General features: G+C 38.8%; 1 protein-coding gene across 1 annotated transcript; it reads right to left on the bottom strand.

The window, feature by feature from the left end:
• Nucleotides 1-570: 570 nt before the first annotated feature.
• Nucleotides 571-9806, bottom strand: anapc4 (anaphase promoting complex subunit 4). Its single transcript, XM_014975847.2, has 29 exons — nucleotides 9710-9806; nucleotides 9535-9600; nucleotides 8399-8514; nucleotides 8206-8311; nucleotides 7987-8119; nucleotides 7832-7906; nucleotides 7721-7747; nucleotides 7601-7645; nucleotides 7431-7515; nucleotides 6924-7031; nucleotides 6654-6824; nucleotides 6120-6184; nucleotides 5901-5943; nucleotides 5725-5801; nucleotides 5549-5649; nucleotides 4748-4799; nucleotides 4616-4671; nucleotides 4432-4478; nucleotides 4294-4350; nucleotides 4151-4207; nucleotides 3971-4064; nucleotides 3490-3587; nucleotides 2938-2999; nucleotides 2806-2844; nucleotides 2619-2720; nucleotides 2456-2533; nucleotides 2169-2336; nucleotides 1358-1481; nucleotides 571-895 (listed from the first exon to the last, which is right to left on the bottom strand). The coding sequence occupies exons 3-29, from the start codon at nucleotides 8504-8506 to the stop codon at nucleotides 665-667; spliced, it is 2409 nt and encodes an 802-aa protein (XP_014831333.2). The 5' UTR covers nucleotides 8507-8514; nucleotides 9535-9600; nucleotides 9710-9806; the 3' UTR covers nucleotides 571-664.
• Nucleotides 9807-13934: the final 4128 nt, after the last annotated feature.

The raw sequence follows: 13934 nt of genomic DNA, 5'->3' as shown, positions 1-13934 counted from the left end.
TAAGAAATAAACTGGGCAAAATGGAGTCCTTGGGAGACGTCCAAGGCAAAAAACACTATTGAACAAACTATCAGCATTTAGAAAAAGAACACAATGGTTTGCCTATTCAGGGTCTGGACAGCTTGCGAAGGAGACTGACCATCTTTCTTGACCATAAACACAAGCATACTTAGGTTTATGAAGCAGGACAACAAACCAAAAGTTCACCTCAGAATGGCCTACTCAAAGTCTGGATTTAAACTGATTGAGATGTCGTGGCATGACCTTAAAACAGACTGTTCTTTGTTATAAAACCTAATGTTGTTTTGAGTACTTCCTTTCATTCTTTCCTCATTGCTGTTTATAGTTTTAAATCAAGTTCTTCCTTCAAAGGTGTTTGCTTGAATTCTGCAAAGCTGCAGGATTATAAAAAAATAAAATAAAATAAAAATAAGCCAAAAATAAATGAAAAATAAGCCACTAGAGCCAAAAAAAAATCTTTAATAAAAAAAAAAAAAAAGATAATGTTTAGGTTCATATGTATGAGAACATACAATTTAGAGTAAAAGAGGAAAATTACCCCACAAAAAATCCAGAAAGATGTTTTATTTTTAAATATAAAAAGATGTTTACAAAAAAGTAAGCCCAGTCCTTTAGAGTTCATACAGCATGAGCGCCACACGAGTTACAAGGCTTCCTGCGACTGTAAAAGTTCCTCTGACTTTTGAAACGCATCTCCTTCCTGCTCCCTGGATTCTCCCTCTGACTCCAAGCTCTCCTCCACCGGGCCCTGGCCGGACATCGAAGTTTCCAGTCCATCCTGGTCAGCGCTGGCGTTCTGAGACTCGGCTCCCTCGTCTTCCTCATCTTCCACATCCATCTCAAAAACACGGATGTGTCTTAAATTGGCACTCAGCTGCCAAGTGAAAAAGAAAAGTGATGGTTCAATAACTGCGTCTGTGAGATCGCTTATAGCAGCAGAGACCCAATAACCATCCACTGCACCTATTCAATCACCAAAACAAATTAATAACGTGCATTTTATTCTGGATGATGTTGGATCTGTACATGTTGAACTGCATCAACATCTCAAGGCCATGTGTCCAACATTTAAACTTCATTTAATGATTTATCACTCTTCTCTTTCACTGCCACTGAAACACAAACTCGATAAATAAATCAGCTGATACAAGATAATAACTTTTGATGAGAAGAGTGAGAAAAATGTGGGTTAATCATCGCAGCATCTCTCATATAATTTCTTACGTTTTGATTAGATTTATCAAGAGAATTAAGCAGAGTGATAAGTTTCCCTGAGATTTAAAATCTCATTCACAATCATGACCTGGTAGTTATTAATTATAATTCTGAAACTTACCACGCAGGCCACTTTGCGGATTCCATTGACGGCTACAAACTGGGCCTTCATGTTTTCCAGTTCACGCCACTGGTTCCCCAACATCAGACCCTGGCAGGGAATGGTGCTGCACTGCTGGTCCAACCTGGTAACACAGAGGGCAAACATTCGTTTTCATTTCTCGTTTGATATGTTTTTGTAATTTTGTTTGATCAGTTTGTTTATTTTTGTTTTAAAGACAGAGAGAAAAGGCAAAAGAGTTTTACTGTATTTTGTTTTCCATGTAACGTGATAAATGGTGATGACGAATGTGAAACTTGGTTTTCTTTAGTTACAAATACAATCTTAAATAGTTTAACAGCGTTTTAAGTGACAGATCAGGACAAAGTAGCTCGTATTTTTGAGATGGAAAGAAAATAACAGTTTGGAATTTATTTTACAAATAATATATTCACCCATTTTTACTGTAATACTTGTGAGTAAAATAAAGTGCAACCACTTTTCTTCAGAAGTCAGATGATTAGTAAACAGAGTCGATACTCTAGTCTGACTGGATTAGAGCTATTTTTAGAATAATTTGCACAAATGTGAGCCTTAAATGCACAGATCTGGAAAAGACATAGGAAAAAAAAACAATACTTCCAGCTATAATTGCACCAAAAAGTCAACTTGCAAAGTATTGGCTCAATATGAATACAAATGCATGCCACACTTTTCAGCTCACAAATATGTGCTAAATGGGTGAGATTTGTGTTGTTCTATATATAAAATCTAGTTTACAACTGTTTCAGGGTTATGAATACTTTTTCTAGGCACTATAACACACACACACCTCACACCGGGCTCCCAGTTGAATTCAGAGTCACAGCTCAAGCTGGAGGCAAGTGAAACCTGAGCCAGGAGGCGCCTGCTGTTCTGATCCTCTGATCCCTGCAGGACCACCGTTAGCATTTCATCGTCATAGAAACGAGCATCCAGGCAGCTGTAGACGTAACGAGACCTAGAAAAGCAATAAATAAACAAAACCAAAAACAAAGTGTGAATTACATTAAAAGTGATATATTTCACCTTCTGAGGTGCTATGAAAAATAAAATAAAAAAAGATCAAGATAAACTCACTGGGCCGCAACACCATCATCATCTGTACTGTCCAGATAATGGCTGAGGTCAAATGACATGAAGCTGTTTGGAATATGTCTACAGAGGAAAAATTAATTAGGTTAGCAGGGTAATAAGTACAGAAAAAGAAGCGACAGACATTTCTGATTGGACGACAATGCACCTGTTTGGGTCGGTTCCTTTCCGTAACAAGTACAGCTTGCTTGGTGAAATCTCTGGCATGCAGAAGACAACACAGTGCATTTTGCCTTTTTTGTCATTCCACCTGAAGGGTCCAAAAAAAAGCTCAATATAAAACACATTCCTGCTAATCCAGATACAAATCTCCATGGAGTTTCTGTTTTACGTACAGAGACGGAAGTTCAAAGAGGTGGGGAATCTTTTCCGAGCTAGAAAAAACAAAATGTAATCACATTAATAACATCTTGTGGGAATTTAAGTGTCTTATATATGAAATATATACAACAATAAAAAGACTTTACTTGTCTGACACGGCATACAAAGGCAAAAATACAGCCTGTTTCACAGATCTTCCAATGACTTCCTGTAAACAGATTCACAAAGCTGAGAGACGATTCAACCTAATGACTAACTACTAATGAAGAGGAAACAATTCAGGTGCATCTCTGTAAACCAGAATATCACCAGAAAGGTGATTTATATTAGTAATTCAATTTGCTGAATGCCAGAGCAATGGTATATAAACACTTTGTGTTACTTCCTTCAAAGGAAGTGCTTCTCAGATATTTCTTTAGTGCTGTTTTAGTAAGATCTAAAGGAAAGTTTGATTTAATGTAAACTGTATGAAAAAGGGCTGCCTAGTTTTTTTACACAGTGAATATAAATATCTAGTTTTGACAGCCGTTGTCCTATTTTCATTTCATTAACTCCAAGCCAGAATAATTTGAATTTGCATGAGTAAATAGCTGAAACACATTGTGGCAATAATAAATAGGCTTAATTTTTTTGAATCAACTTTCAACAATATTCTTGTATTATCACTGAGATGTACCAGTAGTGTACCAAAAACTTACGGCAGGTTTCTGTAGGCATCGCTCAATCACATTCTCCATCATCCTCTTGACAAAGTGCAAAGACTTTTGTGGATATGATGGAAACAGCAAAGGGCTCACTAACAAACCAATGAAATATAAAAGAAGTTACTGTATGATTTCCTAAATCATCCTTGTCAGTTGTCCAGGATTTCCCTCAGTGATTTATAAGCCTGGCGGGCCACCAGGCTTTGCTTGTGCCCCCACCAGGCTTAGCATTGTTAATTTTTTTATGACTCCCTTTTTTTAAAACCTTTATAGTTGGTGTTAGGTATTAAATCTTCCAGACTACCAAAAATGCATTACTATACAATGATATTTTCGAATTTCCTGTCTGGTTTAAAGATTTTTTTACTCAAAAACTCGGCAGGTGGCTGAAAGACTGCCGTAGCGCTCTGAGCAACGGGCCTAGCAAGTTTTCTGGGGGAAACCCTGGTTGTCTAAACTCAGGATCTCAATTTACCTTTCAGGAATGTGCTCTCCTGTAAGAACTTCAGCCACTGGTTTCCCTTTGTGTTGGGTGGAGAAACGAGGTCTTCATCTTCATCCTTCAGGTACTGTAAAAATATCCATATGAGACACAAACATCTAAGAGTCAGATTTTTTCTAAAATATTTAAAGCGTTCTCAAAGAAACCACTTACCTGACCAACTCGCTCCACATTGAAGTACTTCCCCTTGCGATCAAAGAGTTCTTCGTTCTGCAAAACCACAAAGGAACGAGTCCCAACCCAAATTATATTCAGGCATTTCTTAAATGTGAATGTGATGCATTTGCTCATCTCACCTCACTAAAATGCTCCGACAAGAAATCAGCAACAAAGGCAATGTCCTTCTGAGTCATCTGAGGAAATAAAACATTTGAATGCAACTGATAAATTATAATAGAAAGACTAAAAATGAGAAATCTGGGCTAAAAACTCACCTTGTTCAGCTCTGGCGGTACATGTTCGTCACACATTCTTAGCATTGCTGTAGAGAATCACATTTTAAGGCTTAATAGAGGATCTTAGAAACCATCTATTTCACACTTTAAGGTGAATATTAGCTTCAATAAGAGCCAATATGGATGTAGGAAATAAAAAAATAAAAACCAACTTCCTTCTTACCTACATACAGCCATCGGAAAAAGGCTTTGAAATTTTTTGTGCTTTTGTCGATCACCCTGAATGTAAAAAAATAAAAGTTGTAACAAGTAAAAACGATAAAATGTCGTAAACTGAGATGATTTATAGACTTACTGCAGAAGTTCGTTAGCTTTCAGAGAGAAAGAGCCAACAGCTGTGATCGCACCTGGATACACAAAACAAACACACACATAGTGACAGAAAGCCCCAGGCCAATTTGTTACCATTTCATTCCTATAAACTAACCAATTTGTACCTGTGCACTTTAATATCTTCAAGTCAGCTTAGTTTTCTTTGCAGTTAAACATTTTCATGAGTTATGGATGTAAGCACTCAAAATAATATTCAAAATAATATTCAAATCTAACATAACTTTATTTGACTTAATCATTTTGTACAACACCTGATTTTTATTTGTTTTGATCCTGATCCTTGTACTACGGTGGCCGAAAAGGGTTAAAAAAAAATACAAACATCATAAGGCAACAAAAAGTCACTGCAGACGTTATGCTAGCAACTAGCAAGTTTAATATAACTTCAGTTGTGACTTTTTGCTGTTGCATTTAGTTGACCCTTCTGGGCCACCGTACCTGTATGAATGAATTAACTCTTGTGACATGTAACAAATTTCTAAATCAGAATAAGTATAAGCAACATCTTGTTAGCAAATCTTAAGTCATAAAACCACATGTCCTTATATGGTTACAGAAAATTAATTAAAATTTCTTGTTATCAAAGTGGGCATGAAATGCTCCATTAGAAAAGGAGACGTGATTGGTGTGAAACATTCTGATGACTCCATTTTTCCCCCCCAAAAAAGGTCAGATATGAAACGACTATAACTACAAAATCCAAAATGAGGAAGGAGCTAAAATGGACAGATTGTAAACATTGTGCATGTGTTGAGTCTGGTACCATCAATAGCATCCGAATCCAAGCCGAGGCGCTCAAACTTTTGCTTCCACAGAGACATTCCTCTCACCTCACTCAGCTGATACAACAAAGCCTCAGAGCCACTGCAGAAGACACAAAAAAGACATCTTAATAGAACAAAATCAAAAATTCCCAGGTGGGTCAAAGAGACGACATACCTCTGCAGGTGGCTGATCACCAGTTTCTGGATGCTGGAGTAAGAAGACTCAATGGACTGACCCAGTTTTTTCAAGCCCTGACACAGAATGACAGGAAATGTTTTAAATCCACCTCCTGGTGCTTCTGGATGGGATGACCTAAATTCATCTAGAAGTTAATGATTTTCTGATTTCACCTTGACGGTCAGCTGGTTCATGAGGAGAGCCTGCAACTCGGGACTGGAGGAAACAAGTGAGGAGAAAATGACCACGTTAACAAACACATGGAAATAAATCCACAAAAAGCACTTCAACCAGTTCAAGGTGTGTTGCTACCATCTGCAGGCCACTGCAGATATCACAACACTATAATGTGTAATAAATAAATAAATAAATAAATAAGAAGAATAAACCACCTAGACTGCCCCCACAGCAGGAGGTCCAAAAACTCATCTTGGACTTGGGTGCTCGTGTTCTTTTCCTACAAGGACAAAAGAATCAACAACTGGGTTTTAGTCCTTTTCTGGTGGAAGTATTGCAACCTTTAATCCCTCAATTTTTTTTTGTCAGACAAAAACAGCATTTGTTTCTTTGTTTATCTGTCAGGATCCCTGTTAGTTTCCATCAAAGTAGTTACTAAGCTTCCAGGGGTCCAACTGATAAAACCCAAAAATATTCATGCAGCACATGAGACCATTTCGACATTAAAATAAAATCACAAAATTAGTCAGACTTTATACATATTAAACACATGAACTCATATAAAAAATTGTATTTAATAAAAAAATAAGATTTCAGTGCTCTTTTAAAAAGAAAGTGTGATTTTAAATTGTTTTTGTTTTTAGGTAATTTATTCCTAAATTAACTGAACTGCTCTAGACTTTTGTAACAAGTTTGTTTTAGCACAGGTTGCAATTACTTTTATCTCACAAGAGTATTTAACGACAAACCTGAACAAACTTGGTGAGTCGGAGATCCATCTGCATCAGGATTTCCTCCCAGGCTTCACACATGCAGGTGAGTGAGAGGTGCAGGTACTGCAGCAGCGTGGAGATGTGGGTGAACTTGCGGGCCATCTTTGTGACCTCTGGAAGACAGTCCGACAACAAACTCGTGTCCAGCTGTCACACGGCATCAATGACATAAAAAAAAAGAAGAAAAAATCCAGGTCAGAGCAGAAGAAGGCCATGAAGACGATGGTGTGATAGGATCCGGCTCACCTGAACGTAGCAGATCTCCGAGACGCCGTCAGCGGATTGGACTTCTGTGATCAGAGACAGGGACTTGAGATCGCTGGACAGACTCAGACTGCGGCATGATCCCGACACCTGCAGAAGATAAAAACCAGCCAAGTTCACCCAGTGAAATAACTTTTGACGATTATTGAAAGGAATATCTTTGGTTCTTCTGACTTTATGAAAGAAAAATGGATAAAAATCACACCATTTTATTATAAGTAAACAGTTTTCAGTTTATGTAAAAACTATGAAAACTATAACTATGACAATACAAATTACTTTGATATCTTGAGTAAAAAAAATAATAAAAAACTTTCCATTTTTATAAGCCATTCATATTTTTGCAGGAGCATAAATCCTGTGTATTTTATGACTTTCTCCAGTATGTAAATATATGGCATGATGGAGAGGTCCACTTCAATCAGCCTCAGACCACTGGACAGGATAAGGAACCATATTTAAAACAACAACAACAAAAAAAAACCTTACCTCGCCAAGACTGGCGATTTTGTACATCCCGTATGCATAAAGCTCCACACATCCAGCATCTCCTCCAAGAACAAGGATGTTCAGCCTGTTGGGTAGCAAGAGAAAATTACAAATTGATTTAACAACTGAATCAAAAACGTAATCTTTCATATCCACTAAGGAGCCCTTACCGAACCTCTCCGAGGAGGTTGAGGATCTCGTCGGACTTTTCCTCACTGTGGCAAAGATGGATAAACACATTCAGCTTCCACTCAGACACCAAATGAGAAAATCCATCATTTAAATCTCACCTGAATATCTTTGAAGTGGTGTTGTAGCTAGGAAGTAAAAGTTTGGATCATGTTACTGAGCTCAAAATAAACTTGCAGTCTTGCGGTGGAATGAACACTCAGTGCTTTTACCTCTTGGGGAGTGTTGGTAATTCAGGAAGGAAAAGCTTGGATTCATCCTCGGAGTTATAAAAGGAGCCAAGGGAACTGAAACCGAACGAAAATCATTTGCACATTTCTAACCAGACTACACGCGTACTGGTTTGTATCGTGAACCTGGGCCGCACCTGTTCTCCTCCACCACCTCCATCCAGTTCATGCAGGTTACCGAACTCTGCATCGGAAACATGTGAAGGATCTCCGCTTTCTCGACGTCACACAGAACCACCTGCTTTGTGTCTCCGAGACTGAATGCCAAAACTGCCGATTAAAGCGAAAACCAAAACCATAATGTTTACATAATTTCATCAGACACGCAGGTAAATATATTCAAAACCATCATTTACTTTTGCCATCAGGTCTCCAGGTGAGCGCAGTGATCTCCTTCCCAGTATATTCACTGGGTGCCAAACTCCAAACCCGCTGGAAACTTGCCAAGCGATGAAGCAGCAGCTGCGGAAAGTTATTAGAGTTACAAAAAAATAAAACTACTGCACACTAAAAGTCCTACACTCAGCCGTTCTCTGTGTTTGAACCCACCTCTCCTGTTGTATTGGCCAAAGCAATGAGGTCCCTCTTAGGAGACCACGCCATACACTTCACAGGGTTGGGAAGTTGCTTCTCTCCCACTTGCCGGAAAGCTGGCATGATGTTAGCTGGGAAAGGTGGAGAAATACAAACAGGATTTAATTTTTTTTCACAATCCAGTGATAACTTAGTGCTGTAGTTTGTAGAGGAATAATTTGGCCTTTCTTACTGCCTACCTGCTCTAACTATACGTACTTACACTTTTTTTCTCTTATAATATACCAGTTATGTTGCATTCAACTTCAGGGCTATGTGTAAATAGGCAGTTAGTGTGGTAAACGATAACATTGTCGTTTTGTGGCCATTTTCAGGTAAGATGTAGGTAATGGAATAATAATGTCAAGAACACATTCTCAAAGATCAATAAACTTTGAATTATAATGAACATTTATCACTGGGACTGGAAGACATTCTAAATATCCAAAATAAATAAACAAAACAACAAATAAAATTAATTAAACAATATTTTCCTTAAAAAAAAAGGGCTAGGTGAGACCAAAGCACCAGACTGAAGACTTTTATTATCCAGTTTTTGGTAGAAAAAGAGAAAAAAAGGAAAAACTTTAAATGAAAATTATTGAGTTTGTTTTAATTTGTCATGCAATGGATGGATTAACAAAAGAGAAAATGGTAATTCAATATATGGATGATCGATGGGAACAAATCGACATATTGAAAGGGGACGGATAGATGGAAGGAGTAAAAGATGGGCAGATGAATGGATGCTACGCCTCAATTTCTCACGATCATCATAAGGCAAAGGACACATTTTAGGAAAATACAAGCATTTTCCAGTGCTCAGTTTTCTTTTTCCACAATCTTCCAGTTATTTTCTCACACTGTGTACGAATCCCAGGTCACTGTTGAGAAACTGACAAAATAACTTCTACTACACTTAATCGACGTGATATGAAAATCCAAAATGATGAATTTGAAGAACAAATTGGGATGAAGTTACAACAATTTCGGACCATAAAAGGAATCGGTTTGGGAAAATGTTTATGGCTGCAAGCTGCCGTAACATTTGACAGCTGGTTAATTAGGATAACGACGAACAAAACCAGAGGTTGGGCTGCTACTTCACTCACCTTTAAGGAGCTGCTCCACTGGTGAAATGCTGTGTTGTTAGCAGGTTGGTTAGCAACCTCGAGAAGCTAAAGCAAAGAGAGAGAGTCATTATAGTTATGTCACCGTCCCGTTTCCTAAAACTGGCGAAAGCTAAAGGACAGCATTGACCTCTATAAAGCGTCTCAAGAGTCTTACTTTAGGTTTTCTTTCTATTATTTTACAGCTGCACAGACGCCGCCATATTTTCACTTCCACCAATCACAGCAGGAGCAACGGGAGGCGCGAAGAGACAAACATTCTCAGCAGCGAAAACTCGATTCGTAAATAGACCAGAACTGTTTAGATGAAGTGTCTGGTAAAAGTATTCACGTTCCTTCAACTTTTCGCACATTGATTTTATGTAAAAACTACAATATTTAACGTCTTTTTCACCAAGTAATGTACTGCTTGGTAGACTACAAGACCAAGTAGTGCATAACTGTGAACTATTAACTAATGAAAGTAGATTTTTGACGTTTAATTCAGCCTTGTTTTAAACTGAAAAATGGTAGACATGTTTTCTTTTCTTCATGTGTGCTTTAATCTATCTAATTAATATTAAAACTATAATTAAATAGAAAAATTAAAATATAATATCCTCCACACCCACTTAACATTACTTTGTGTTACTTTAAATGTTTTAGAGGTATAAATATTTTGCCAAGCACTGTAGGATATTGCAGTTTACAGTCATGGTCAAAGGAAAGCTGGAAATTTTCCAGTTCAACTCTTCATGCATCAGAAAACAGAACTATGTCTGTATACTATATTAAGAAGTAACTCCTGAATAATGCAGTCATTTCTTGACACCTTACCCAGGGAGCTGATTGCTGTAGACTGACCCCCAAAGATAATTCCAGGTTGCTCATTAGTTAGTGGACAGCAGGCATGTGTGATGACAGTAAAAAAAAAAAATCCTTCTGGACTTATCACCTCACTTAACTGTAATCAGTAGATTCAAGAAGAACCAGAATAGCTCATGGAGCACAAAATGTGATAGCAGACCAGAAATAGACCCAGTGAGGCTGTATGGCCCCCAGCAGCCTGACTATCTGACAGACGGTTTGACCGCAGGTCAGAGGTGTCGTTTTATAATAGACGATTAAGAAAGTTGAAAAATGCATTTACTGGATGGATAGACAGCTGAAAATACTACTTAAAAAAAAAAAAAAACTTGAACAAAATTTTCCTGAACTGTAACCTCAACTAGATTGTGAAGATTATTGGGGAAAAATAAAAGCAGTTGAGTGGTCGGGGTCATGGGGTCAACTCAGCATGAGAAAGAAGCAACACTGTTGTCTTTTCAGACGCAATAAGAAGACAAAAGCTAGTCATGATGCCCCACCCTGCTCCCAGCTTTACAAGCTTATACCAGCAGAGTATATGTGTGATGTCCTAATGTTACGACTGTCTGTGCCCACTGTGTTTAATTAATACCAGATCAGTGCAGAAAATGTCACCTCCACCTTCTGTTCCTCAGGACCACCTCGATACTCTGTCCTCTTGCCAGCAGTCTGGCTGTGTAACATGAGTCAGGGGCCAAATATAGCCCCACACAGTGAGCAGCTAGGGACCGGCACAGATGGGACAGCAGCAAGCTGCAGTATGCAATTGGACCCTGAACCTGAGAGATCCTGCTGACTGTCTGACCAATAAGGCGAGGGATAGCGAAGAGAAGCTTAGTTTTGTTTCGTTCCCACATAAACAAGACAAACCTGGACCTGGAGAACCAGGGAAGAACCTTCAGCCACACAGGGACACTTGAAGGTAAATATGGATTTTTAAATTAATCATATTTTAAGGGCTGGTTTCTTAGTTGTTTGTCAAACAGCTTAAATCATTTAATTGTGTAGTAAAGTGTTTCAAACAGCTGTTTTCTGTACATCAGCGGTTGTCTTCTCTGTCAGGTTACTCCAAGGTTATAATTTCCTCTTATTTTGAAGTATAACTTTGCCTTCAACATATCAAATTATCAGACTGTAATGTGTTAGCATTTACAGCATGCATATACTTACTAATTAGTGCACAAACAAAATACAGTATTTTCAAAATGAAACATAAAAGACAGATTATGTCGATCATTGTCACAGATTTTCCACGTTCACATTGAATCAGATCTGTGCCGTTGTTGTCGCTCCTTTTAGACAAATCGATTCTGTGGAAATCTTCTGCGTTTTCGCTCTCGCTCTAAAGTGATTGTCTCTGCTTGTTTGTGAAAATGTCTCCACTGATACCTGTGTGAGCGTTTGGAGGTAACGGCCTCCTCTCCTTCTGCTCCGGGTGGGAGGGGCCGCGGCGCTGCTGTGAAACAGAGCCGCAGGGGATTATAAATAACAACAGCTGGTCTCCGGGACGCCATGAGGCTCTGAGCGTCACATCATCCGCGTATCAAGTCCAAAGGTTTCGCAGCATATTATTCACAAGCTCAGAGTCAGAGGAGATCAGCTCAAAGAGCAGAGGAAATCTGCTCCATTTTGACTTCAAAAAGCAATGCTTGGTACGTCGTTACCAAAGTTTAATAATGCTGTAAGAGTAACTTATAATTAGCTCCATATGCATGCTTGGATTATATTTAAAATTATTGTTTTTCTCCACCTTTTGTTTATGAAATAACATTTTACACCAGTTTCCATTCATCTAGTTTTAATAATATTCATCCAAGGCATTCGGATCAAATGCATATGTGGCTCATTCAAAAGTAAAACAAAAGTAAATTATATTGAAAAAGAAAGAAATGCAATAGGGTTAATAAAACTTAAAGCATTTGCCTGATGTTTATGTTGTCCAACATAAACTAAATGCATTTATTAATTTGTGATAAATACATCTTTAAGTCCAGACTTTGACTAGACCACGCCAAAATCTTCCTTTTTGGTTATCGTTGCCATGCAGATGTGGGCATGCTGGTATGCTTTGGATATTATTTTTTTCCCTTTTAATACATGGAAATGTGATAATAAAAATAAATAACTTTTTGCATTTACTCAGATTATGTTTGTTTGATGCTGAAATTTGTTTAATGACATGAAACATAAAATGAACTGCCACCAAAAAATAGAAATAGATAAAAGCAAAAGGAAAAAGGGGACAAATACTAATTCACACCACTGTGCCTTTACTTTACTTTGATAAGTTGATGAGGACAGAGACTGTCAATTGGAAATTGAGAATTTTCAGTTATTCATGTATAAGTGTGTCTCATCAAAATGGGCAAGACAAGAGAACTTGCCATCCCAGTAAATCACAGGAAATGACTTGACCGTCAAAGCAATAGCTTAAAACAACTTGAACTTTGACAAACAAGGCTGGACGAGGACTCCAGTTAATGTTGGCAGGTGAGATAAAAACATCTCTGATGACGAAAGTCGAAGAATTGCAGCAAGGGCCACCGAGTCTGCACAACAACTTTTTTATTTTAAGACTTTTATATACATCCTTACCGATAAATGCAAATGACTCTGGAACCTGTATTAAGTGATGTGATGACTGTATGTTGAGCTAGACACAAGGCAACAGAGAAATGTCAGCGATGTGGACCAGAACCTGAGTAAAGACCTTTGCTAATACCCACCAGCTGTGTCCAGACAGCAGCGGCCTGAGTCACCCTGCCAGCTATGGCTGTCTGAGCAAATGATACACTACTGTATTATAAAGTCTTTATTTTAAACTGGACCTGCTGTCATGGCCTTTTTGCAGATGAATATGTCATGTACAGTGAGTCCTCTTTCTGCCTGCACCATAAACAACCAAAACGGGCTGATTAATGAGGCATGTTTGTCTTTCAGGATGCAGGACGGGAGTTGGAATCAACCACTCCCCATTTCAGTGCTGCTCAAGGATCCAGCAGCAGGTGGGACTTCAGAGGGCGATGCGGGTGTGTTTTCTGAGGCCTCCTCCGACGGAGAGCTATACCTTGACTCGTCGACAGAGCTGGATTCTGGACACGGGGACTTTGCAGATCTGACTGCCTTCTTGAGCGCGGAGGAGATTAATCTTAGCCTGGACCTGGCCCGGGAGGCCTTCGGCGAGGCGGACGAATGTGAAGATCAAGACCCCTCTAGTCTTAAACAACTGGAGCAGGCTCTCCAATCTGTCCCTTCCCCACTTGTTGTGCCCTCTCAAACGACTGAAAACCTCAACTCAAGCCCAAACCTTCACCACCAGACCAAAGCTGTTTGCCCTGATGACAATGGAGCAGTTTCAGTTTCCTCCAACCAGATTTCTCCCATCAGCAAACCCGTACAGATCTCCAGTGAGGCTCCGTCCTCAGCTGAGAAGGTTGTAAGGCACAAGCCCATCCAGCCTGTGTATAAGCAAGACAAGCCCAGGCTGGTTCACGAAGGCCTGGAGCTGAACGACCGAGCGGCTTCAGTCACAGAGT

Source organism: Poecilia mexicana, unplaced genomic scaffold, assembly GCF_051168715.1.
Source record: "Poecilia mexicana isolate PSO_F unplaced genomic scaffold, ASM5116871v1 scaffold_4, whole genome shotgun sequence".
NCBI lineage: Eukaryota > Metazoa > Chordata > Actinopteri > Cyprinodontiformes > Poeciliidae > Poecilia > Poecilia mexicana.
Note: the sequence above shows the minus strand (reverse complement) of the source record. Positions and strands in the feature narration are given on the sequence as shown.